Source organism: Pygocentrus nattereri, chromosome 13 (assembly GCF_015220715.1).
Source record: "Pygocentrus nattereri isolate fPygNat1 chromosome 13, fPygNat1.pri, whole genome shotgun sequence".
Taxonomy (NCBI): Eukaryota; Metazoa; Chordata; class Actinopteri; order Characiformes; family Serrasalmidae; genus Pygocentrus; species Pygocentrus nattereri.
This window is the reverse complement of record NC_051223.1, coordinates 22,071,613-22,097,597: the sequence shown is the minus strand read 5'-3', so window position 1 is coordinate 22,097,597 and position 25,985 is coordinate 22,071,613. Positions and strand designations below refer to the sequence as shown.

Here is a 25,985-nt window from a genome sequence, read left to right as displayed (position 1 = left end):
TGAATATGTTTGTGTGGGTTGAGCTGAATATGCTGGTGTGAGTTAAGTGGAATATTCTGGTGTGAGTTAAGTGGAATATTCTGGTGTGGGTTAAGTGTAATATGCCAGTTTGGGTTAAGTGGAATATTTTGGTGTGAGTTAAGTGGAATATGCTCGTGTGAGTTAAGTGTAATATGCTGGTGTGGGTTAAGCTGAATATGCTGGTGTGGGTTGAGCTGAATATGCTGGTGTGAGTTAAGTGGAATATGCTGGCATAAATTAAGTGGAATATGCCAGTGTGGTTTAAGATGAATATTCTGGTGTGGGTTAAGTGGAATATTGTGATGTGAGTTAAGTGGAATATGCTGGTGTGAGTTAAGTGGAATATGCTGGTGTGAGTTAAGTGGAATATGCTGGTGTGAGTTAAGTAGAATATGCTGGTGTGAGTTAAGTAGAATATGCTGGTGTGAGTTAAGTGGAATATGCTGGTGTGAGTTAAGTGGAATATTGTGGTGTGAGTTCAGTGGAATATGCTGGTGTGAGTTAAGTGGAATATGCTGGTGTGAGTTAAGTGGAATATGCTGGTGTGAGTTAAGTAGAATATGCTGGTGTGAGTTAAGTGGAATATGCTGGTGTGAGTTAAGTGGAATATGCTGGTGTGAGTTAAGTAGAATATGCTGGTGTGAGTTAAGTGGAATATGCTGGTGTGAGTTAAGTGGAATATGCCAGTTTGGGTTAAGTGGAATATGCTGGTGTGAGTTCAGTGGAATATGCCGGTGTGGGTTAAGTGGAATATGCTGGTGTGAGTTAAGTGGAATATGCTGGTGTGAGTTAAGTGGAATATTTTGGTGTGAGTTAAGAGGAATATTGTGGTGTGAGTTAAGTAGAATATGCTGGTGTGGGTAAAGTGGAATATTTTGGTGTGAGTTAAGTGGAATATTGTGGTGTGAGTTCAGTGGAATATGCTGGTGTGAGTTCAGTGGAATATGCTGGTGTGAGTTAAGTGGAATATTTTGGTGTGAGTTAAGTGGAATATTGTGGTGTGAGTTAAGTAGAATATGCTGGTGTGGGTAAAGTGGAATATTTTGGTGTGAGTTAAGTGGAATATTGTGGTGTGAGTTAAGTGGAATATGCTGGTGTGGGTAAAGTGGAATATTTTGGTGTGAGTTAAGTGGAATATTTTGGTGTGAGTTAAGTGGAATATTGTGGTGTGAGTTAAGTGGAATATGCTGGTGTGGGTAAAGTGGAATATGATGGTGTGGGTAAAGTGGAATATGCTGGTGTGAGTTAAGCGGAATATGCTGGTGTCAGTTCAGTGGAATATGCTGGTGTGAGTTAAGCGGAATATGCTGGTGTGAGTTCAGTGGAATATGCTGGTGTGAGTTAAGCGGAATATGCTGGTGTCAGTTCAGTGGAATATGCTGGTGTGAGTTAAGTGAGAATATGCTGGTGTGAGTTAAGTGGAATATGCTGGTGTGGGTTAAGATGAATATGTTTGTGTGGGTTGAGCTGAATATGCTGGTGTGAGTTAAGTGGAATATTCTGGTGTGAGTTAAGTGGAATATTCTGGTGTGGGTTAAGTGGAATATGCCAGTTTGGGTTAAGTGGAATATTTTGGTGTGAGTTAAGTGGAATATGCTGGTGTGAGTTAAGTGTAATATGCTGGTGTGGGTTAAGCTGAATATGCTGGTGTGGGTTGAGCTGAATATGCTGGTGTGAGTTAAGTGGAATATGCTGGCATAAATTAAGTGGAATATGCCAGTGTGGTTTAAGATGAATATTCTGGTGTGGGTTAAGTGGAATATGCCAGTTTGGGTTAAGTGGAATATTTTGGTGTGAGTTACGTGGAATATGCTGGTGTGGGTTAAGTGGAATATGCTGGTGTGGGTTAAGTGGAATATTTTGGTGTGTTAAGTGGAATATGCTGGTGTGGGTTAAGTGGAATATGCTGGTGTGGGTTAAGTGGAATATTTTGGTGTGTTAAGTGGAATATGCTGGTGTGGGTTAAGTGGAATATGCTGGTGTGGGTTAAGTGGAATATTTTGGTGTGTTAAGTGGAATATGCTGGTGTGAGTTAAGTGGAATATGATTGTGTGGGTTAAGTGGAATATTCTGGTGTGGGTTAAGTGGTCATATGCCAGTGTCGTTTAAGATGAACATACTGGTGTTGGTTAAGTGGAATATGCTGGTGTGAGTTAAGTATCAAAGTGCTGGTGTGGGTTAGTTCAATTGTGCTGGCGTGGGTTAAAAATGTGCTGTATGATACGGAACATGTGAATGTGGGTTAACTGCAACTATGCTATCACTAAACTTTATGATGTGTCATCATTAATAGAATACAGTACATTTCCACAATGTCACATTTTTATACTGCAATGTATTATCTCAATGTCACAATGTATTGTTACATCCATAGAATGTACACTTTATAAACGTACAGTGCACCAAAATCACCCATTTCTGGTCAGATGGCCTTCACTGCAGCATTCTTCAGTAAGCCTGAGCACTTAAACAGGACTAAGAGCACACTTATCTGTGACAAATGCTACCAATGGCAGACTCACTTTAAAGAGCAAGAAAAACAGCAGCATCTTATGTAAACATAGCAGAACACAGTAATTTAGCTCAAAAGTTAATATTGTTACAAACATTTGTTTATTATGGTGCCTACATATTTTATGTTATTTCATTTCAGTTCTGTTTAATCCAGCTACAAGATACTTGGAATTCAAAATTCTCACCAACTGAAATTGGTGAAGGCTCAGATCAGCCTGTCCGGGGAATTCCAAGCAGAAGGGCCCCTGAAAGGCAAAGACGGATGTGCCGGAGTCACACAATTGTTTCATGGCACACTCTTTTTACATCAGGGAATGAATTAAGACAGAACACTAGCACCCACTTTCACTGCCTCCTTCCTCCATGCAGCTAGCTTCTATTTACAGCCTGTTTTCAGTATCTTGGGTCTATGCCCAATTTTTCAACTCATATGCTATACCACACACACAGACACACATACACATATCACACCATGTAAGAGTAAGCAGGCATTTCCTGAAGTTGTAAAACCCTAGAGCAGGGTTCTCATACTGCTGGCGTGCAGGCCACATTCAGCTTCATACAGCTTCTCATATATTTACAATTCATCCTTAAATCCATCCCACGAATAATTGTTTTTTCTATTTTGCAGCTAAATATTTACATTTGATGTGTAGATCTGTTTCACTCACCAGACACTGTAGCTGGTTACCCAACACAATCTGCTTATGCTGATGCTCATGATTTTAAAAGCATAAACAGAACTGTGCATGCAAGACGAACCATTCAAACAAAACCCTAATGCAGTACAAACGCAGCACACTGAGTGTGTGTGTCTGTAGTTCTCAAGTACTGCTCTAATTTAGACTGATAGTTTGATTAAATGTGCCTTTATGGATTCATTCATACAGTGTGACAGAATTAAGAAATGAGTAGAATTATTAAATGATTCCACTGTGAACGTAGATTAACTGCCATTGCCAACACTTTGCTTGCAATAACTTCACTCATGTTAATCTCAAACGTCAATGTTATCACAATAAAAGTCCCATGTGATTGTACTGTTAAATGCTAGCTGACTTGATTTAAGTGAACACTAAAATATGTATTAAATACTTTATGTATTTATCATACTACTATACCTAATTATTAGTGGTAGTATTAGTAATAGAAGTTGTGGTTTGTGGTGACAGAAGAATTGCTAGTAAACATGGCCTAAGATGTGCTTAAATGAGTTTATATATTGTGCGTTGAAAAAAATTTCTAAGGACACTTTTCCATAATTTAGTTTAAAATGCAAGATGAGCAGCAGATGAAAAACATGTAGTTAAGAAATAATAACAATACTTGGTACTTTTTTCCGTGCATTCTTTAAATGGAGAAGACCACCTTGCTAGTGGCCCGCAGGTCATTTGAGTTTGCGACCCCTGCTCTAGTGCATCTTCACTGCTTGGCCTGGAAAAGTCTCTGGCACTGGACGGTGGGTCATCTTAAACTCTGAGGATACGTGCTAACATGGCTATGCTAACACCAATTAATGGATGAATGCAATGGGGTTCCCTGTCACATCATGAAAGGTTAAGAGAGGGAGAACAGGAAAAAGGAAAAGAAAGGAGGAAGCGCATAAAGCTTTCATACATCACCTCATAAAAGTGAGTGATGCTAATCATAGCACTCTCACACATACAACACAAACTGTCTCTGGGTAGGAACACTCTGACACTCTTTATGAGCCATGGGGTGGAATCCTGAGTTTAGCTGATCCTGCAATTGACATGTAACTCAGCGCAGGATGCTGTCTAACTAATGCACATATGTTTACAGAAGATCACAATGTTTTCGTACTATCTTGTGGGTGGCCTGAGTGTTCAGAGTTAGGTAACTATCCCAGAAGTGCTACAGGCACAGAGGTCAATGACCTCATAACTATTTACCCTCACTGTAGAGAGTGTTTACACATTGTGTTTTGGTGAGAAACTGTCGTGGCTGCAGGGCCGATGCTGATCACGGTCAAATGTGGCTAAACAGCTTGGGTGCAGCACACTAGCCACTGATAAAGACCAGGGATGCAATGGCAAGGCAACAGAGTGGACTACTGATAAAGTCCACCCACCATACCATACCCATAAACATACAGATGCTGTTGGGACAAAACCTTGTATCTCCTCCGTTTAGCCTCTTTATTATGCCATTTGTCCTTTATATTGTGTTAGTTTCTTCATGAATGGAACAGTTGACATGTGGCATTTAATGCATTTCCAATCTAAGTTAAGAGGTTTGTTTCCTCTCCTGTATGGTTAACAATTTTGAGATACCAGGTTTTGTCTTGACAGCAACAATTTGATACATGTGCTCATTCTACCAGACTGTAGAGGCAGTATGGGTTATACTGCTTCACTGCATCACTAAAAAAAGAAGTCACTTGTCATATAGAGGAACTTTAAATGACGGCTATGCTGTGACATGGCGAATTAAGAGAAAACTCACAAACACTGAATAATTGATTACAGAAATGAAAGTCTACAAATAATATGATACAGTGACCATGACAGGACTTGACTGCTGCTGGACTGTCAGGGCTGAGTTTTAACCATCATATCAAGTGCATGACAGGAGAGGCCTTGGAAAAGCTGCAGAGAAAGCGCCAATCCAGTGCCTTCCAAAGCAGAACAGAAGGACACAGAGACTAATCAAGACTTTACCAAAGGAAAAAGACAAAGCAGAGTTACACTGTATGGCTGTTGGGGGGGTGTATAAGAGAGTGTATAAGAGAGAAAGAGAGCGAGAGAGAGAGAGAGAGAGAGAGAGAGACAGAGACAGAGGGGTGCATATACAGTGATACAGTATGAGAAATACAGAGAAAGGGAGAGAAACAGAGAGAAAAGAATAAAGAGAAAATAAAAAAGTGAGAGAGACAGAGGGAGAAAGAAAGAGAGAAATGGAGAAAGAATGACACCAAAGCCCAAAAAAGATAAACAGAGAAATACAACAAAAAAGTGGAAGAGAAGGAAAGAGAAAGGTGAGAGACAGTGAAAGAGAGAGAGAGAAAATGTGTCGTGTATGTGTGGTGAGAAAGGAAGAGAGAGAGGAGAGAGAGAGGAGAGAGAGAGGAGAGAGAGAGAGAGAGAGAGGAGAGAGAGAGAGAGAGAGAGTATTGGAGTTGAGTCTGAAGGCTGTGACACTGGGGTGCTCATTATCAGCAAGGGGGCTGGGATTTCCCAGCAGGCCTCTGGCCCTCCCTGCTATTGTCCAGTCAGTCCAGGTGCACCACCATTCACACAGGGAAAAAAAGGAGAGAGCAAATTACCAAGCAAAACTACTGGCCCCACACCAGCCTGCCATGACCAGCTCCGTCTCCCACACTCGGTGGGAGGCTGGGAAGACGTGATTTTTTTTTCCTTGAAATATTTCACCATATATGATTCAATATTTATGGCCGGTTTTAAAGCAAACCTGTAATTCTATCTTCATCTGTCACCATGGCGATGTTAGTTCTGGTTGGGCTGGTGTTAAGAACACAGAGCGCTGGCTGGCTCAGAATGCGGGGTTTCAGGTGGGAGGTCTCGCGCTGTATGAACTGCTCACATTCCGTTACTTCCTCAATACTAATTACCATACACTCGGAGCAGGCACAAAACACAACTCTTTCACCCCTCTCTCCCCCCTTCCCTCCCTCTCCCCTTTCTCAACGTCCTGCTGGCTCCTGCGTTCCACACACATGCACTCTCCACATACACGCTGCAGTGGAGCCTGGTGGAGAAACAGTTAACACTCCAGCCATCCCCTGCTGCCAGTGAAAGCCCAGAAAACAATGGAGACATTGTCCGGTCTCAACAAGACTCAGAGTGAAGGGACAGAGTGTGCACAGTATGTGTATGTGATTTTTACATTACTCTCACAATTCCCAGCAGTTTTTTTAATGTGAAATGTTCATCAAATACCAAAGATCTTGAAGAATAGTCATATTCCTCACTTAATAACATACCACTCTTGCTTTAACTTCTTAAGCTCTTTTGTATGTTCACATCTCAAGGCTCATTATTCATTAACTAGATTCCGTAACTAGTAAATAAAGTCGGATAATCAAGCTGGTTAAACAACAGACCATAAGAAGCCATGTTTTATGTTGGACAACATCATTGTTGTGATTTGGCTGCAGCATACATCATCAAAACTGTGAGGTCATTAGCAATAAAACACAACCTTGAGTGTTCTGTTGCTTTATTAACTGTTCTGCATAATAAAGACAAAACTAAAGCAAGAAAGCTGTAAGCATTATAGTAAAGGTGCTTTAATATTGGCAATTCCTTCCGCCAAGAAACAGTAGTGGCCTTTCGCTTTCTGGACAGCCAAGACCATTTGTTTCACATTAGCTGTTCCATCATCACAGCTGCCCACTGAAAAGCTTACTTAGTTGTAAGCTGAGGTTACATGTTGCTGGTAGACGCACAACAGCAATTCAGATATTCCATTGTTTAAATGGAGTTGTGATGGAAAATCAGTCAGCAGAACGTTCTGTCATGAGTTCCTCATCAACACGGCACTCGGGGCAACATGATGTAGCATGAATGAGTCGTTATTTAGCGCTCATTCAGTGCTCAGTGGAATTATAGGAATGCCATAAAGTTTCTCAAAATCAGTACAATCAGAACTGACTGTTGTATAGTTATGAGTGAGAAATGGTCTAGCAGGTAATCTTTTAGTATAAAAGTTTATGATTCACACCCATCTAAACACTATGTGACCTGTGCATGTACAACTCACTTCGTGGGAGTATTTGACTGATCAGTTGATCTGAACTCAGTCATGTGCCTGGCTCCTGTACACTGTTGCAGATTGAATATAACTGCGAGCCTCCGTCACGTGCTGGTGGCGCATAATGGCGGCTGCTGGAGCAGCAGTGGACAGCTGTGCACACAGGCAGACAGGACACAGGAAACTGAGCCTGGAACGAATGCTCAATCTGTCACAGCTGTGGAGAAATATCACATCTGCAACTTCTCCCAACAGCTTCCCCTTACAGCACACACCACTTATACTGCATGCAGGAGCTGAGGGAGGTGAGCACAGTCAGCAATTAGTGCAGTAGTAATCACTGGGTACTCCATCACCTTCTGTGTTAGTACCTGAAGGCATGCAATGTATCTGAATCTCTGTCACTCTTCTTTAGTTCTCTTGTTTTGGCCACCTGTTAAAACTGCATTTTTAACTGCTATAGTTATAAAATAAACAATGATTAACTGAAGCACTTCACTTCAAGCAATTCCACCAATCCTTCAAAATGTCTGCATAAATAAATCTTCAAGATGTAAACAAAGGTTTGACATGAAAGAAATGTCAGAATTGTTCATAGTTGTGTTGGTAGGAACCAGACATCCAACATATTCAATGCTTCTAAAAGTTTCTCACAGAAAGTTATTACATTAAATGGTTACAAATATACTGCTTGATTCCTAGGACTTTTTCTGATAATTAAACACATATTGTTTTAGCCTATAACCTTTATTTTGTTTAAAAATGTCAAAATTTGTGGAATTCCTTTAAGATGAGCCTTTAAAAGTAGGCCATCTTGCTCCAACTACTCAAACACTGTTCTATCTCACAGGATGAAACACATCATTTAGGGCTGAAAGATAAATTGTTTTCATGTCTCAAAACGGCAATTTTTTATTAATATAGAAAAAGTTGCAATACTTATTATAGGCTATATTATCAACACGGCTATCTAATTGGAAAAACGTAACCTAATAACAAGGCAGTGTTTAAGCCAGAAAAAGTGTATATTCTGGTGTTCACAGCCAAAAAATAAAAATAAAATAAAAATCACAGCCAAAAAACAATCCCGAATTTTAAATCATAGTCACAATTTATGTCCAATACACCACAATAAGATATCATTTTTAAAATTTTTCCCTTCAGCATCTAATCCAGCATTGCTGATATTCGCCCGATACTCACTGATACTGATATGCCATTTCTAAATGTAACTATGATCTCATGTCTGATGTACTCAGTGAATATAGTACCAGCCAAATGCCTGATCAACTGTGCACACATTTTTACTGTTCTATTATTTTTACTATTTTTACATTTTTCTATAATACTGAAGATTTCAAAACTATGAAACACATATATAAGTAGTGTTGGACCTTTAGATCATGAAAGGTATACTGTATATGAATGCACACAATGTAACTGTAGTCCAAAGTTTGATATACTCTGTAGATGTGTATATGATCACTGTGGACTGAGCATTCAGGCATATATATGTATGTGTATGTGTGTATAAGTGTGTGTGTGTGTGTGTGTGTGTGTGTGTGTGTGTGTGTGTGTGTGTGTGTGTGTGTGTGTGTGTAAAAGTATAAGCCTGTGGCATTCTGGCCAACTCTGAGACTCATAGGCCTACTGGCTGTCCAGGTGTGGCTGATAGTGGTCATTTTCACTGCTGTCTCTTACAGGTTGACCCACACAACCGGCTTGCAGCCATGGCTGTCTGTGAAGAAAGTGAAATTTCATTTGTCATTCTTCTTTTATTCTCTTGTTTTGGCCACCTGTTTAACACTGCATCAATCTGTCTCTCCTCTGCCTTGTCTTGCTTCATCCAGGTTGTTCCACATCCGCCCTTATTCCCCCCCCCCCCCCCCCCCCCCCCCCCCCGTCTCTTTCAGTTTCATGTATATGTGTGCCTCCCTGAGTCCCTGTCTCTCCAGCTTATTGGAGGGTCACTTGAACTTCAGCTCCTGTTCCTTATCTCACACCCATCAGCATCCTCTTATCGGCCTGTGACAGACAGCCCAACCTGCCCGCCAAGGGTCAAAAGGCCTGGTGTTATTTCGATTTGACAGCAGAAACAAACTACTCTGCACTGTTTATGGGTTACAGAAATAGAAAAAAAAATCATATACTGGGGTAAGTAGGCCATATATATAAACATATAGGGGTGTTTGAGTGAACCACACAAGGAAAATAGTCACATTACAATTTTATGTTTTTGTAATAAATGTTGTGATATTTGAAAACTAACAAAAAAAAGATCCTTACTCCTAACATGGAGCTGATTATCACTCTAGGAATATAAAACAACATATTGCTGTGACATGACTATGTAGTGCAAGTAGAAGTAGGCCATATGACAATATTTATGGTTATCTTGATAAAGTGAGTCACTATATGAGACAATATTCTTTTCTGAGCATACAGTGTATATTGAACAACCGACCAACTGCACATTTCATTACAAAGAGAGCACAGTCTGGCCTGGTTCCCTGAATTTAGTGCAGGGCAGTATGTGAAATGTTACATTAAATTGTTGTATTTATATATTTATTTCTTATATTTTGAAGTGTGTCTCCATGTTGCTTTTTCCAGCCTATCAACGAAATATGTTACTTACCGTGTATGTTGAATATGAAAGTATCTTAAAGTTAAATTTCATATCACCCACACCTAACTGCAACTGTCATATGCATTGGAATATATTAAAGCACATTGCTGAACCTCAGATGACCCCTATTAGTTTATGTTTATTGGATCATGTGAATGCCTTAATTCATCAAAAACTCATCTGGAAGATCTGAGGTTGACTAAAATGCCTTATTGCTCATAACCGACTGCAATATCACCACTGCAAAGTCCAATAGCATGATGAAGATTAATAATATTGTGTATGTGTGGGTGTGTTTATTGACCTGTAACGTCCGCAAGATCGGACATCTCAGGTCTGAAGATATTCATCCATCTAAGGCAAATGCAAGGTGTCTGACTAAAGGTTCACCAGCAGCATGATGCAAACGAAGGAAACATCAAATCAAACTCGGTAAAGTAGAGAACGAGAAAGAGAGAGAGAGAACAGAGCGAAGAGGTAGGAAGAGGGGAGAGACAATATGAGGTAAAGCTCATGTCTAATTTGCTCGCTCTCACTAGCTGCACTGGTAGAGCCGACGAGTGTCTGAACTCACCGACCCAGGCCTTGATCAAATAAATCACAGAATGAACCAATCGCAACAAATAAACAAATAAAGGACACGATTAAGTAAGAGGAGGCGGAGGGGAAATGCAATGGTATTAAGGCCTGTTCTGAGGCAGAGGTGAGCCGTGGGAGGTCTTTAAAGCCCTGCTCGAAGGCAACAGAGAACATTGTACTGTGTTGATAAGTATTTACAGCCTTACCAGGCCAGGAGGGATTAAAGTCAAGCGCAGTATTTACCTGAAACTGGCCTTAACTGCCTCCTACACATTTAATGATTTAGAGAAAGAGGGGTGTCCATTTCCTTTCTCCCTCTCTTAAAATAAGCAGAAGGCAGCCTTCTAAACCTGCCCATCTGCTCTAAAAATACGCAGCTACCTTTACAGTGTGAAGATCTCACTGGCTCTTCAGTTCATCAAAATGCTGCCATCGCCAACTCTTTGGTGCTAAACTTAACTTTTGACAGGTCTGTTTCAAATAAACACAGGGTGGCAGGGAGCTATTCTTAACTCAGCTCCACCGAGATGGGCTCAAGTCTGGGAGTTTATGTGTACTGTTTGCAGCCGCAGCTGATTTTGGAAAGCAATAGACATTTCCTTGCATTAGACCCAAAACAAACTGAGAATGTGTCAAGTAGTTTTTTAATTTCATTTTTTTTTCCCCGAAAGGGCTCAAAAGTGTACTTTTGGTAAAAGAGTCAAGTCCTCTGACACCAATTATAGAGTAAAGACAACACATATCCTAATGGTCTAGTACTACTGCTCTGCCAAGGGCCAAAATGTACCCTGTTAACTTAATAATACTACTTTTTATTCAACATTTTATTGACTACTCTTCTCACCTAAATTTAACCCTAGAGCCATGGCAAAGGCAATCAAAACAAAAGCCCACAAATTCAGCTAAGACTCCCATATAGCTTGTCTAGTAATGTTAACTATGATGTAAAGTTACAGGATTCCATTATATTGGTCCACTCATATGTCTAACCTTGGTCTCACTGTTGAATTTGTCAGGAGTTTGGGGTGAACTGTGTGGTAGTAAAACTACCCACGTTCCTGATCTTACATGCAGCAGAATAAACGCTCCTGCAGGGCTCAATTCGACTACAGCCGCTATTCGTCCTCCACGCTCGGCCTGGCCATTAATAAACCCTTTCTGCCATAGCAAAGTGTTGAAAGGTCATAAGGCATCCAAAAAGAAACACTGGCCACTTATTATTATGATTATTATCACTATTGCTATAATCATTATTATGATTATTACACAGTGTTTCATGGGCCTACTTGGCTTTTAAATCATTTTGATGGCTAAACACTTCAAGGTTCTTTTATCATCTCTCTACTGTACTGTAACTCTACTGTATCCCTACATCTACCCTGTTCTTATTGCTGGAACACATTCTGTGCTGTCACATGTGTCACGTAAAAAGCAGCAGTTAGTCACTTGCACTCACTTGACAAGTTTGTTTTAGGGCACAAGTGTGAAGTCCCAAAGAGACGAACAATACAGGATACAGGAAAAGGTTTTTTTCCCTTCCGTCGTAAAACAAAAAGCTTTGTAAATGTAATGACTAATGGGTGTTACTTACAACGATGTGTGCCGGAGAAGGGGACCTGGCATCTTTAAGTGCTTGTCTACTTTGAAGACTTCCTGCTTGAACATCTAGCAGTGGCCATTTCATCTGTAGATACTGAATGGTAGAAAGAAACAAAATGGAGAAACAAAAACATGTTAACAATGCAGAAAGCAAAGGGAGGAAGAAACATAAGGGTAAAAATATCCTTAAAAATGACCATATGATTCAGAAAGCAAAAAAGAAATCAAAAGCAAATAAATAGTGTGTTGAAACAGATCCTGAGTTGAATGATGCATGAGGTGGAACTGGCCATATGTGCTATGGAGACAAGAATTATTAAGGATTATTTACTTTTTTTATGAAGTCCATATGAAAGCTATGCCGAATGACCATGAAATGCTGTTGTCTGTCTAAATTATAAAGACTGATTTGTGTCATGTAGCTACATTCTCTGGAACGCCAGGTGCATTTTATATCTTTTCCCTGTACCTGTAAAATGGTGTGGACCTGAGTTCAGCGACTGTGCCAGTGAATGATTGACCCAGACTTTTCAGAGCTTTCACACACACACCTACACACCACACTTGCAAACGTCATGCTCCTCGCAGTGGCTGGAGCCAAGATTTATGTGACTTCCTGTATGCACAGGAAAAAAAAACAACCAATTGTGCTATTACATTTGCAGCTGTAGGACTGAGTTAAAAAGCTGAAAGTAGAAAGTTGGCCTCCTAACAACCTGTGCAAGACCTAGTAGACCACCAAAACCATTACCACCAGATAAACAGCACATAAAGCTTTCATCTTATATAGGAGAAAATGAAGCTCCATTTTTGCTTCAGATCTGAAAAAATCCACAAGTTTTTCTGCCCATGTTTCCACTGTGAGAAGACAACTCAACACTATAGGTTTAAAAGGACATGTAGCTGACATGAACTTTTACCGAGAAGAAGAAACAGAAAAAAAGAAAATTTGCAAATCAAAGAATCTGCCGGTGCCCTCAGAACAATGGACTGACCACCCCAGAGTCCAGACCTAAAGACCACTGATTGTGTTTGGAATGACCTAGATTGTGGGAAGGAGAAATACACCTAACTTCTAAGACTAAACTTTAGAAGTTTGTAAAAATATTACTGCAGATTTCTTCAGAAAAATTAAAAACAAGTTTCCTGAAAAGAAAGGAAGTTGTAATAAAGACAAAGAATGGACACAATAAATACTGAAAAACATGATATTACATGTTAAAGATATGCCCCCCCCCCCCATGCTAAAATTATATTACCTTACACATTCTAAGAGTTACACACAATGGGGTGAACATATTTTACACTGAGGAAATGAAAAAGTGCTGTATCGGATTGATGCTCCGTATCGTCTAACACACTGTGTTCGGGTAAATCGGAATTGGGGGACGTGAAAATTAAGGCAGTACTCTAATGACATATGACCTACTCCCAAAATGGAAGTTCACAGCTATAGGGCAGCAGGTGAGGTTCTGAGCCCTGCCTTATCCGCATCACTCAGTCACAGGAAACGAGTGTGTCGTCCCTTCTGTTCTCTCCTTCCTCTCACCCCATCCTCCATGAACTAGTTCTGCTGTGGAGTCAGGCTGGGCCGTTGAAGCCAAGCTGAGAGTGTGTGTGTGTGTATATGTGCTCATTCAGCTCTCTACACTCTGGAAGACCTGCACACAGACCTACTCCCTCTTTCCACCCTCCTGGCCAAGCCAGTCCTTCACACAGCTCACACAGTGGGGCCCTTTCCAAGCCCTTCCACTGAGTGTCCCAAATCTGCTTTAGCAAATATCAGCAGTGAGCGGACAATATGACAATACGTGAAACTGTTGTCACAACAAATTAGGCTTCTCTCAGCACTGTTGTCAGAGCTGATAGAACTGTGATCAACTGCATGCCTCATTGAAACAAGATTCATATGGAGGTTCAACAAGACATACCTGTTTAAGGTTTCAAGTGGTATAGGGTAATTGCAAGTCAGAGTCTCAACAAATCCAGAGTCTATGAACCGGTGCGGTTTGACCCTTCTGAACCAAGTATCCCATGGGCAATTCATTCTGAGAATCTGGCCATGGCCCTATTAACTCATTTAACTCTGCTGCCAGAGGAATTACTGCATGCGCATGCCCACTTTGGCCACAGTAAAACATATCAGTGTACAGAATCAGCACTTTTTTCCTGCTGCCATTTTATATTACTGTATAAAAATATGCATGAGTTAATTACATGTAGTAAACCAGAGTTGGTAAAATGATGAGGATAAAATATTTAATGCGTACATTTTTATAGTATTTTGATAGTAGGTTGCACTACTGTTTTGCTTGTGCACTGCATCTGCACCAACTTAGCAAACCTCAGAAAAACAAAATATCATGATATGAATTGTGTATCTTGAAAATGTCAGTCCATCATTCCCACAGCCAGTGCACTCGACCTTTGAACATCTGACCTACCGCTGTATAGAAAAGCGAAACACCATGGAATTAGCCCATAGCTGTGTGTGACCTGGTCTCAGAGTGTCAGTTTTATCAAAGTCACGGTCATCCCATGAGGAGTGCAAGGATGCATGCAGTCTTCTCACAATAAGTGTATCCGCTGCATTAGCTAAATTGCTTAGGTCAGGGGTTAACTGGATCCTGATTGCTGTTATTAGGAGAGACCTTAACAGCAAAACAGACAGACAAAGTGGGGGGGGGTGACCTTTCAAAACAGCTGCTTCACACACTGCCTGAGAGTAAATTCAAATAAGCATTCAAACAATCTATGGAACTAAATTCAGTGGATTTGCATGCAAGCTTAGCAAACACTTGATCACTGAATGAGCTTAGACACAACTGAAGCAAGACAGCTACCAGAAAGAGGTAATACAGACAATACTTCAAGAGAATAAATAAACAACAAATAGAGGAAAGAAAAAGAATAGGGTAAAGGTGAGTTAAGCTGACCAGACCCAGGAGCTACGTGCCTATTTCTTAACCTTGGTACCACAGGCAATGTGGTACGCTGCCTGTAGCTCAAAACATGAAAAATGGATTTGGAGTAAACTCGACATAAAAATGAAGCACACGGCTATACTACAGCGGATCCCTAAAGAAAACTTCTGACAAGTCGGTCAGCCTTGTAGGTTGGCCTGCGATGCAATCGGGACATCACTGGGCTTGGATTCATGCCAAAAACTTGGCCAGGCCGCGAGTGAAAATGTTATCATTCCATCCTCATCCACGGCCAGATCTGACCAATCACAGGCCTCTCCACTGCTCATTCTCTTTGTCCTCTTCTGCTCGAACTGAGTGCTTCATGCTTCTTTGTAAATCAGCCAATCACTCTCCTGTCTGTTTGACCTTACCAGGACTCTTCTGAGATTTCACAAGCTGTTTGAGGACATTCACAACTCAGCTTTCATAAAGGCAAAGAGAGAAGTAATACAAAAAGTAGAAAGCTGTTTGTATTTATGTGTGGATTTCTGTTGTTGCCTGTGGGTATCTGCACATGTACTTAGTGCAGTACTTGTGTACAAGAGATGTGTGTTAGCGTATTGTATGCGGTTGGTGTACGTGTGTGTGTATGTGTGTCGGGACCCTCTCGAAGAAGGGGTGTGATTCACTGGTAATTAGTGGTGGGTTCACTGTGGGGTGCAGTCCTGTGCTTGGAGCTGGAGGGACTTATTGACTCCCAGCCTGGCCTCAGCTCCATTGCTCCCCTCACTCTGCACTCCTACTGCCTACCACTACCTCCCTGTTTGTTTATGCATTCACTTGTTTACTTAGTAGGGGTGGACGTGCTGTAAAGTTCCCCTGTTGAGCTTGTTGTGCTTTAGCTAGTTTCTAGTTTTGGAGTTGGGGTAGGGTACGTCAACAGTAATGACACATTCAGAAACAATGACTAAATTCCAGATCCTTTAAAAGATACAGTAGAAGTATAAGTGTGCACTCTGCAACTTATTTGTCCTTTGATTCTACTGAAGAAAAGTCTACTGTAAAAGCTTGCTTACCGTAAAGAATACCCCTATGAAAAAAGATGCACAGGATGCCAGAAAAATTGTAAAAAGAGGACAGAAAAAAGGGATGTCTAATCTTATCCACAAAGGCCAGAGTGGCTGCAGGTCTTCAATCAAAACAACATGATTCTCCTCATTTATTCAGTTCGTCTCAATCTTCAAACAGCTGATTACTTGTGCTCCTGCTTTGTTGGAATGAAAATCTACAGCCACACTTACATTTTCAGACAAGACTGGACACCCCAGACATAGAACAACCACTTTTGGAGATTCAATGTGTGAGTATTGCACATCAAACATTTATTTTAATGTCCATCCATCCATTTTCCAAGCCGCTTCTCCGTAAATCTGCATAAGACTGGACAGCCCTGCTCTGCACTAAATAAAGGTATGTCCTACAACGGTGTATTCAAAAAGCAATTAGGGACCTTTATTTCTAAGGCTGTGGACTATGTAGTGGCAAGGGATAGCGGGGTCAGGTGAAGTCCCAGGTTCTGGAGTTGTAGCCTTTGGTGTTAGTGCAGTATCTCCCACGCTTGGACCTGGTGTACCCCTTTTAATTAACTGATTAGCTAGATCAGCTGTATTAGAGCAGCGAAACTCTAGGACTAGGGTTGGGATCTACTGATGAAGAGAAGCAGAAGAGTGCACTTTACAAGTGCTTCGACCTTTGGTGCTCTTTTAACAAAAGTCACCTCTAATAACTTGTTTATTCTAAAGTAGGCCATGTACTGACAAAGGGAAGTTGCAGGCCAAGTGACGTCCCAGGTTTAGTGGAGATGTGGGGTTTGTTTTTAGGGGATGAAAGGAGACACCCTGGAAGAGTGTAGCTGCTGAGAGAAGAGTGCACATGCTCTGACAGGCGTATCCACTTCAGACCACTACTGCAAATGTTCCCTCTGCCTAATCCCTCCCGCAGGTTTTACAAGCATGCCAAGGAAAGCAAAGCCTGTGCTGGTGCCAAAGCTCCATCAGCCCCCTCTTCAGCCCCACCCGCTACTCTCTGGGCCGTTGATGGACGCAGCGGCTGGGCTGGAAGAGGCCACGGCCCCTGACCTCCGCCTGCTGCCTGCTCCTCCTCCTTCACGCTCCCTTCCCCACAGGAGGCCCCCCATGTAACTCAAGTGCCGTTCCGATGTGACAAATTGCTCCGGAGTTCCAGGATAACTCGGCACCCTTCCCCCACTGGTAGGATGAGTTCCACCAACAGCGTGCACTCTGTGGTTCTTCCTGCCAGTCCCGCCCTCTACCAGCCCTCCAACCCTGCCTCGCCTCCTAGTTCCTGCCTCCCTACAGCCACAATGGGCCTGAATGACTCAATTGTCTCTGATGAAGTGAAAGACAAGGGAGTCCTCTAAATCCTCCCAGGGGGATGAACTCTCTCTCTATTGCCCGGAGAGTTCCCAGAAAGAGAGAGAGAGAGGCAGAGAGAGATGGAATGAGAGTGCACACATTACGGACAGCAAGTAAGATAAATAGCTGGCTTTTGTCATATGCCAAATCTTTACAAATGTGTGATCACTCTAGTTATCTCTAACAGAATTGTTGTTTTTTTTCTCAAAATGAAATCATCTGTTCACATTTAGGACATTTGTCCACATTTAGCCCATCACAAACCACACGTGGGCTTCACTAAAGCTAAAAAAAGAGGGCTTTCTGGTAACAAAGTCTGCTGCTACCACTCACCTAAATGGCTGTCCTTTAAGTTAGCATTCAGAACATAATACACTGCAGCTGCTAGCTAGATTCAGGCTGTTTTCCTGCAGTGAAGGTGTACAAGATGCATGTGGTTGGGCTGGTTTTTAGCCATCATGGCACAGGATATATACGACGACTAAAGCTCAATGGTCAACATGGCACTTGAGGCAACATTATGAAGGGTTTAACAGGAATCACACTCACTGTCATTGTGAATAGACCTGCTTTTATTTAACTTTCAAAGTACACTTGAGGTCATTAATCGCCTCAGGCTGAACTAATGTGGCACACTGAATGCCGCTGCATTACAGGGAGCATCCGGCACAGTAACTAAATCGGCGCAAACACATCTGATGTGATTATCAAATGAAAGGCGAGTCGCACTATAAACGGCTTGCCCATTTTGTTTGGATTAAGAGCAGAGGCATTTGCTGTAATCAGACAAATCAGACGCATAATGTGCCAGAGAGGATTCGGAACGTGAGGCTATTCCCAACGGTCAGGCAAGGGATGAACTGATCTGTCAGAAAGCATTCCAGCCACGTAAACAATACAAATGGAGAGAAGTGGAAAGGGAGAGAGAGAGAGAAAGACAGAGAGAGAGAGAGAACAAGTCAGAGAGACATGGGCTTGCAGGCTGTAGTCAGCATACGGCCGGCCAGCCTCCCACTAGAGTTACTGGGCCAGGCCCAAACATCCCAGCCCATCTGTGCCCAGGGGTCAGGCACATACAAGGCTACATACACACACTCACAGGCACACACATACACTGACCTACCCATCAGCATGTCCACGCCTGCCCTGCAGGGAGCGTGCTCTGAGATTAGGCTGACAGCTTGCAGATTTATGCTGATAAAGAAGGAAAATAATGCACTTGATTTGGGTTAAGAGAAATCATTCTCTGTGGTAAGGAGAAGCCATTTAAAAGGCTGATTAAAAATCCTGCGATTCCTAGATTAAACAGGAGACACTGAAGAGGCTGCAACAGGATACAATCAGACCTCTTGCTCTGCGGTACTACTACACTCTATACTCCTTAGGCTCTTTGCCTCATTGTCTTGTTTGCAGGTGCAGAGAAGCAAAGGCACTTGATTCACATGCATTTTACTGTACTCGAGTACAAACTCCCTTCCACAAAAGAATTAATTTTCTGTGATTGTGGCGAGGACAAAATGATGATCCAGCCGGGCTCTTTGAAAATTGCTGATCCAAGGGAGAGGAAACTCCCTCAACTATATGACCCCATCTCCATCTCTGTCTCTGAGAGACAGGGGGCAGCATGAGAGAGAAAAGAGAGAGAGAGAGAGAGAGAGAGAGAGAGAGAGAGTGTGTGTGTGTGTGTGGCAGACATTCAAATGCCCTTGATTTCAGATGAACAGAAGAGAAGGAGGGAGCTGGGAGCGGAGGAAAAGAGAACAGGTAAAGGAAAGAGGAGGAGTTGCCCCAAGACTAGATGAAACTAAAAGTTAGTCTACACGAGGGCTTCTTCACGCTTGCTTAGTTCTTCTAATACACATTTTATGAGTAAATAAAGAAGAAAAAAAAAGAGAAAAAGTACGCCCCACCAGCTCAGATAGCCCGAGGCGGTTTGCAACCAGGAAAATAAAGCTGGAATGTGGGCAGGCGTGGGGTTTGTGTGCCCCGGGGCAGGAGAGGGTCCGCAGGGCCTGTGCATTTACTCCAAAGCCTGAGCCGCTGGGGGCTCCTCAGCCCCTCTGACAGCCAGGGGCCGCAGACCCTATCCATCCGCTCACCTCTCACCTTCCCTCCTCTTCTCTCTCTCAAACTCCCTCTGACACTTTCTCTTTCACTCCACCTATCCCTCTCCCTCTCTCCTCCAGTTTACTCCTCTCTTCCTCCAAACAAATCCTCAAAACTATATGAGAGGCAGCCACCTTTGTTTTTTTTTTCTCTTCACCACATACTTCTCACAGAGTGAGGGTGAGAGAAAGGGAAGGAGGGGGAGACAGAGTAAAAGGAAAGAGAAACAAGAAACAGAGAGAGAGGGAGAGAGAGAAAAGAGAGATGTGTGACAGAAGGAAAATGTGAAAGGGAGAGCAAGAGAAAGAGGGAAAGTGATAAAAAGAGTAAGAAAGGGATGAGGAGAGAGTATATTAGAGTGAAAAAGAGGGCGAGAGACTTACAGACTTAAACTGAAAGTCATTACTGTGGTGGCTTGTTGTTGTTATTAACTCTTAAAGGGCCCTTAACCCACATTAGTTTTTGTTTTTATTTTTTTTCCTGAGGTCCATGTGACGTTTGTGTAGTTTTATGTCTCACAAGCAGTCACAATTCATTTCTACAAACTCTCTTTATCCTCTAAAATGACAGAATGATAGATGATGCCTTTAAGACTAACATACATAAATGCTCTTTGTTCTGATTGGCTGCCCTGTGTTCAAAAACCAGCTTGAGCTGAAACACATCTTATAACTTCAGTGTAAATGGGGAGAGCTAAACTGCTGTAGGCTGAATAGGTGGATGCTATGTTTTGCGACTTTAACAATTCAGCTTATATACTACATTAAACTTTTTTTTTTAAGTGAAGAGAGTGGTTTTGTATGATATGGTGCCTTTAACATTGTTATATACCAACTCTACTCCTGTTATTATTACTGTTCAGCCATAAACAAATATATGGTAAAATATTCCCTTTCTGCGCCAGGTTAATATGAAAGATGGCGTGATACCACTTTTTCTCCAATATCAATATGGATATCAATAACAAATACTGATACCAATCCGAAAGCCTCCTTACCACCTTAAAATCCCAGGCTAATTACTTACTAAGGCTTATTAATCAGTAATTACAAATTATTCAGTAACACAAATTGGTTGTGTTATTCTTAAGTTTTAGAAGTGTATAATAAAACTTTGAGCCTGCCTGCCCTGGCCATATAAGGATTATACACTTTTTTTCTTACTGATACACTTACATGAGCATGTAAAAGTAGGTTATCATGAAGAAACAACTCACACACTCTACCACCCCACCGGAAAAACTTCACAGCATCACATCACACAACAGATCATGAGCTGTTCAGGGTAGTTTCCTCACAAGATTGGATTAGATTTATTCTTATCTCATCAAGAATTTTCTACTGGTATCAAACCAATACCTATACCCCTCGATACCTATATGCCATCTCTAGCTAATATAGTATTTGATACAGTCATGCCAATCAATCTTGAACTGATTTTAAAAAAAGAAAGAAAGACTTAGACAGAGAGAGTTAAACAGAGAGATAGAGAGGGAAAACATGGCAATATTAAGAAGAAATACTGTACAGGCTTGTACCGCACTTTTCCCCTGTCTAGGCTTAAACTCATCTTATCAGAGGCAGTGTTTGTGTGTTTGTGTGTGTGTGTGTGTGTGTGTGTGTGTGTGTGTGTGTGTGTGTGTGTGTGTGTATGTGTGTGTGTGTGCGTGCTGAACTGCATTCCCAAACACTGGGGCATGAGGTGTGTGTGTCCTCGCTCATGCTTTGTTTGCCTAGCAGGTGTGGGCTCATGCGCTAGTCAAACAGCCGCTGAGTCACCTGAAACCTGCAGAAAGAAGAATTGGGCAACACCTTCTCGCTGCACTTTGAATGGGGGGAGAAAGTTGCTAGCAGTGTAGCTAAGCTTACACACAGGTCGTCATCTGACGAAGCTGTAAAACACACAAACACACTCGTTCTCCTGGAGACGGTCAATAAGAGTGACTGAATGGGCAGAGCTCTGTCAAAGTCCACACAGCCCAACACACTGGTACTTATTTAATGAGGATACAGTACTGTGCAAAAGTCAGAGACCAAAGCAGTCACTAAGTTCAAGTTTCACATTTTTCAGGAGATATTTCTGATGGGATTGGATATGAAATAATCCACTTGTTTAAGGAAGAGGAATTTGGGATTAGTTGCACTGTGAAAAGCAGAAAATGCAACCAACTTCTAAGATTGAACTTTGGAGGTGTGGAAAAAAATCCCTGCAGATTTCTCTAAAATACTGAAGCTGTGATGAATGTAAAGTGTGGACATATTAAACACTAAAAAAGGAGATCATATTTAGTTGTTGGGACTTTTGTGTGTAATTTTCTGTTAAATACTTTTTTTGCTTCTTTCCTGTTGCTGAAAAATTAATAACTTGTAGTACTAGACTGAGAATTAAATGAATTAAGTGTGAATTAAGTGTGGTCCCTGACTTTTGTGCAGTATTGTAAATCATCACCCAGCTGCACCCAACGCTCTTTCAGAAGACTCCTACAGCTTCCATAGCTCACTCTCTCTCCCTCTCTCTGGGTGATTATGGCCTCCTCAGAGGCCTCTATAAATAGACCTACAAGTCTGAGACTTTAGTGCCAGTGTTTGCTCCAGCAGGGGCACACACACAGGCATCTGGAGCCTACAGTATCAATACACACACACACACACACACACACACACACACACACACACACACACACACACACACACATATATACAGACTGCAGGCTTTCCAGCCTGAGAGGGCCCTCATTCCTGCACTGTGGAAACTCATACACACTGACCTACTTAACAGCTATGTGCTCTCAGGCCTGACTACACCAGCACAGCGCTAGGTGTGCCCAAGAAGAGCTAGCTGTGGAGTCAGTGAGTGTGGTTTGGAGCATGCACACAGAAACACACACACACACACACACACACACACACACACTGAAGCAACTCTGTTGGGGGGGCAGGAGGGGGCGGTCAGTCCTCGCCACCATGAGGGGTAATTACCACCCTAGTGCACACAGTCCCAAGTTCAAAATGAAGACTCTTCTCACCTCCAGCAGCAACAGCAGCCTTCAAACAAGCATCAAACATACACACACACAAACCCACACAAATACAGAAACATATACAGCACACACACCTTGAAGCAGTTCAAACTCCATATTCATAAGGTTTGGCCCCTGAGTGCAGCAGAAGCCCATTATCAGGAATCTCAGTCAAAATTCAAAATGGTTTCAGGACAAGTGCGTGGATGCATTTGCACAGGACACCCTAAAGAAACAACCTCACAAAAGAAATCCTAACAACTTTTAGGGCTTGCGCTAGATCAAACCCGTTCATACACATACCATATTTTCATGACAGCTGGAATATACGCTCCAAACATGTTCTATAAGACTAATCAACAATCTCAAAGTAAATCCGCTACTCGAAAGGAACGTGCTGTTCCACTGTAGGATAGGATGACTTCACAATCACCTGTAAAGCTCAAGCCTATCAGAGAGAGGCTGTCATGCTGCTTTCGCGAAATAAATAAATAAATAATAAGGTTGTGGTTAATAGAGCTCATTAGAATGGAGCAAGTGTGGCAGACAATAAGACACAGAGAAGGTCACGAAGTGGCCGCTGTGGGCAGAGTGGTGTGGCTGTTTGGGCGACCCTGTCCTCTTCCTGCATGCACCCCAGGAAGAGCACCCCTCACCTCCAAATAAACTGCATTAATGACCTGGCCCTGTGGCCCCCCGCGTCCCTCCTGGTCACCCAGGCCAGCTCTCCACCCACTCTCTGTTAATTACCGCCAGCGTCCGTCCACAAACAGCGGTGACAGACACCATCACACAAGCCAATTATTAGTGAATCTTTAATGCCTTCTTTCTCCAGCTTCACTCTCTCTCACACACATGCACCACCACAGGGCAATCTCCCACAGCCCTAAAGAAAAACACAATGCCAGAGAGACACGTCGCTGTAAATACAAAAATACAAAAGTAAATACAAAAGAAATTTGTATTTTTGTCATTGTATTTCTAGGTTGTGGTTGTATATATGTATGTACTGTATATACATTGCATGCAAGATTGTCTGTGTATTAATCAGAGCTATACTTTAGTGAAGCTCTGATCAGACAGACAAATAGTTCTTGGTTCACCTTCCACGGCATAAGATGTTTTTAACAAAAGACAAGCCAACATTAAATGCCTCATTTACTGCCATGCAGAGGTTCCCATCATGATTTAGACTCCTGCATCAGTTAAACTGCAGTGTATACTGTAGATATACTTAATTTAAACAAAATACTACTATTGCAATTATATATCCTACATATTGCATATGCAATCCGCCCTACCATACATTAAAACACTTCAGTGTGTCAATAAATATGACATAAGCTAGCTTGACCATATTCATTTGCTTTAATGGGATTACATGAAGATCTTGATCAAAACATCCACAGAAACACTTATCTGGAACTGTGTTTGGTTAACATGCTCAGAACGCTGTGTTAGTTAAATGGCCCATTTCCATAGTGCAGCTTTCTGCTCTATCAGTATTGCAAAGGCTAATATCGCGATAACGATACATGAACAATATACAGCGCAGACTGAGTATACAGTGTCAGTCCTCCACAAAAGCTGGATGTGGAAATTCTTTCCTATAACGGATTCTGACAGCTCTGTGTCCGATCGGAAGAGGAGGCAGCTGAATGCATCTGAACATGCATGTAGCCACTTTCCACAGCTCGCTAGCCTTTTTCAAACCCTCCATTTAAAGCGAGTCGCAGCATTGATGCAATGCAGTGCAATACGGCAGCTGCATGTCATTCGTCGCATTATTAACAAAGCTCCAGCTCATTTAGCACATCCATTCCAAATTCATCATACATGTGGCATTGAGAATCGCAGAGATGTACATTTATAGGGGTTTTGGGGGGTTTATTTGTTTGTTTATTTGTTTATTTATTTGTTTTTTTTTTACAGATGGGTTCTATAAAGGTTAACATGTTCTAAAAAAAAGCCTTGGCTACAAACTGTGTGTTTTTGTCAGCAGAGGGAAGCAGTACAGCAGCAAGGGAAGGAAAAAAAAGCCCTCAGCCAAGCCATCAAGTTGAACATTGAACTTCACAGTAGTAGCTGCCTTTCTATGCCTCTCCTTTTGATGTTACCTCCAAAGCAAAGGATCAAAGGCTTGGAGTGTGGCGTGGGGAAGTCCCAGGCTCTTAGCCTGCCAGCCCGTGATATATGCAAAAATCTACGCCAAAGAGAGAGAGAGAGAGAAAGAGAGAGAAAGAGAGAGAGAGAGAGAGGGAGCAAGCTTGCATGGAATGTGGCTAAATAGTGTGCTTTACCCTAATGAAGGCCAGGGGTGATGCAATCACTCTTTTCAGCATGTTTTACAGTGGCCTGCTGAAAACAATGCACAGAAAGCCAAACCTTTAGCTAATGTCCATGATAGTGGGGGCACAAGCTTATGTGTGCCATTCTCGTACCTCTACGCCACTACTTATCACCCCTCCACACACACACCACCACCACATCCCTCATTAAGGAGAGCTGAGGCAACTCATAGCCACATAAATATAATGTGAGTTCACAGTAAACACACAGCAGATGAAGCAGTGTCCTTTCCTCACAGCGTAGACACACATTCAGACACTGAGTCACTCAGAAATGAGCAGACACAAACACAAACACACACATACACACACATACATCAGTATTTCCTCAAGACCTTTTTCCGGAGGGGTAGTAGATCCTACGAAGCTACCAGAGTTGTAAACTGTATATAATGAGCATCTGAATTCTTTGCAGTTCATTCTTGGCCTAAGAATACTATGCATATACTTCTATAGAAATGTATTAGAATAGAGTTCATAGTTCACTTTTGAGGCTGTTAAGTCTATAAAAACCCAAATACATCTGCGCTTGACTGTCAAGGCCTCACGAATATTTTAGGAAGTTGATTGCATGTGGCCAGTATTACTCATCGATAACACAATATCACACTTGAATTTCACTCTCTGCTATATTTTAACATCTCTCTGCAGGACACCTTGCAGCCAACTTAAACATTTTTAATTAATATAATCAAACAAAATATTTTCCCCCTTGAGTCTGATTAGATTAACTGGGACACTGCTGGCTCTCTGCGTGTGAAATGTTGTGACTGTGTTGAGCTGTTAGTGAACAATGAGAGGTGAAAAGAGAAGAGTGAGAATAACCTGCTGTGAAAACTATTCACACCTCTTCACAAAGAAGGCAGTGCGTACATCTTTTTTCATACAAAAACTGTGCATGTCTGCCACAATAAAAAATATTTAAACATGTTTACACACACTGACTAACTAGCTCAACTTCAACAACAAAATTAATCTATCAGTTTTGAAGAAAAAACAATACATAACTTTGGCTCTAGAAGACATGAGTTGCTGCTCCTCCAGTACAAACCAGCTCATCTCTGCCATGGATTTTGGATCTGAAATTAGTGCATC

At 41.8% G+C, this 25,985-nt stretch overlaps 1 protein-coding gene across 18 annotated transcripts in view; it reads right to left on the bottom strand.

Moving 5' to 3' along the window:
- Window positions 1-25,985, bottom strand: part of tcf7l2 (transcription factor 7 like 2) — a 98,754-nt gene that overhangs the window by 55,273 nt on the left and 17,496 nt on the right. For 10 of the 18 annotated variants that reach the window (XR_001857771.2, XM_017696057.2, XM_037544090.1 and 7 more), the window contains exons 4-5: window positions 12,069-12,170; window positions 2,721-2,780 (exon numbers count right to left, since the gene is read on the bottom strand). The exons of 3 other annotated variants lie outside the window; for them this stretch is intronic. Coding sequence is in view for 14 of the 15 variants with exons in the window: in XM_017696057.2 (XP_017551546.1) it covers window positions 2,721-2,780; window positions 12,069-12,170 (162 nt within the window). In the remaining variant the exon portion in view is untranslated. The remainder of the gene's footprint in view (window positions 1-2,720; window positions 2,781-12,068; window positions 12,171-25,985) is intronic. 5 more of the 18 variants (XM_037544092.1, XM_017696050.2, XM_017696053.2 and 2 more) reach the window with 1 other exon arrangement.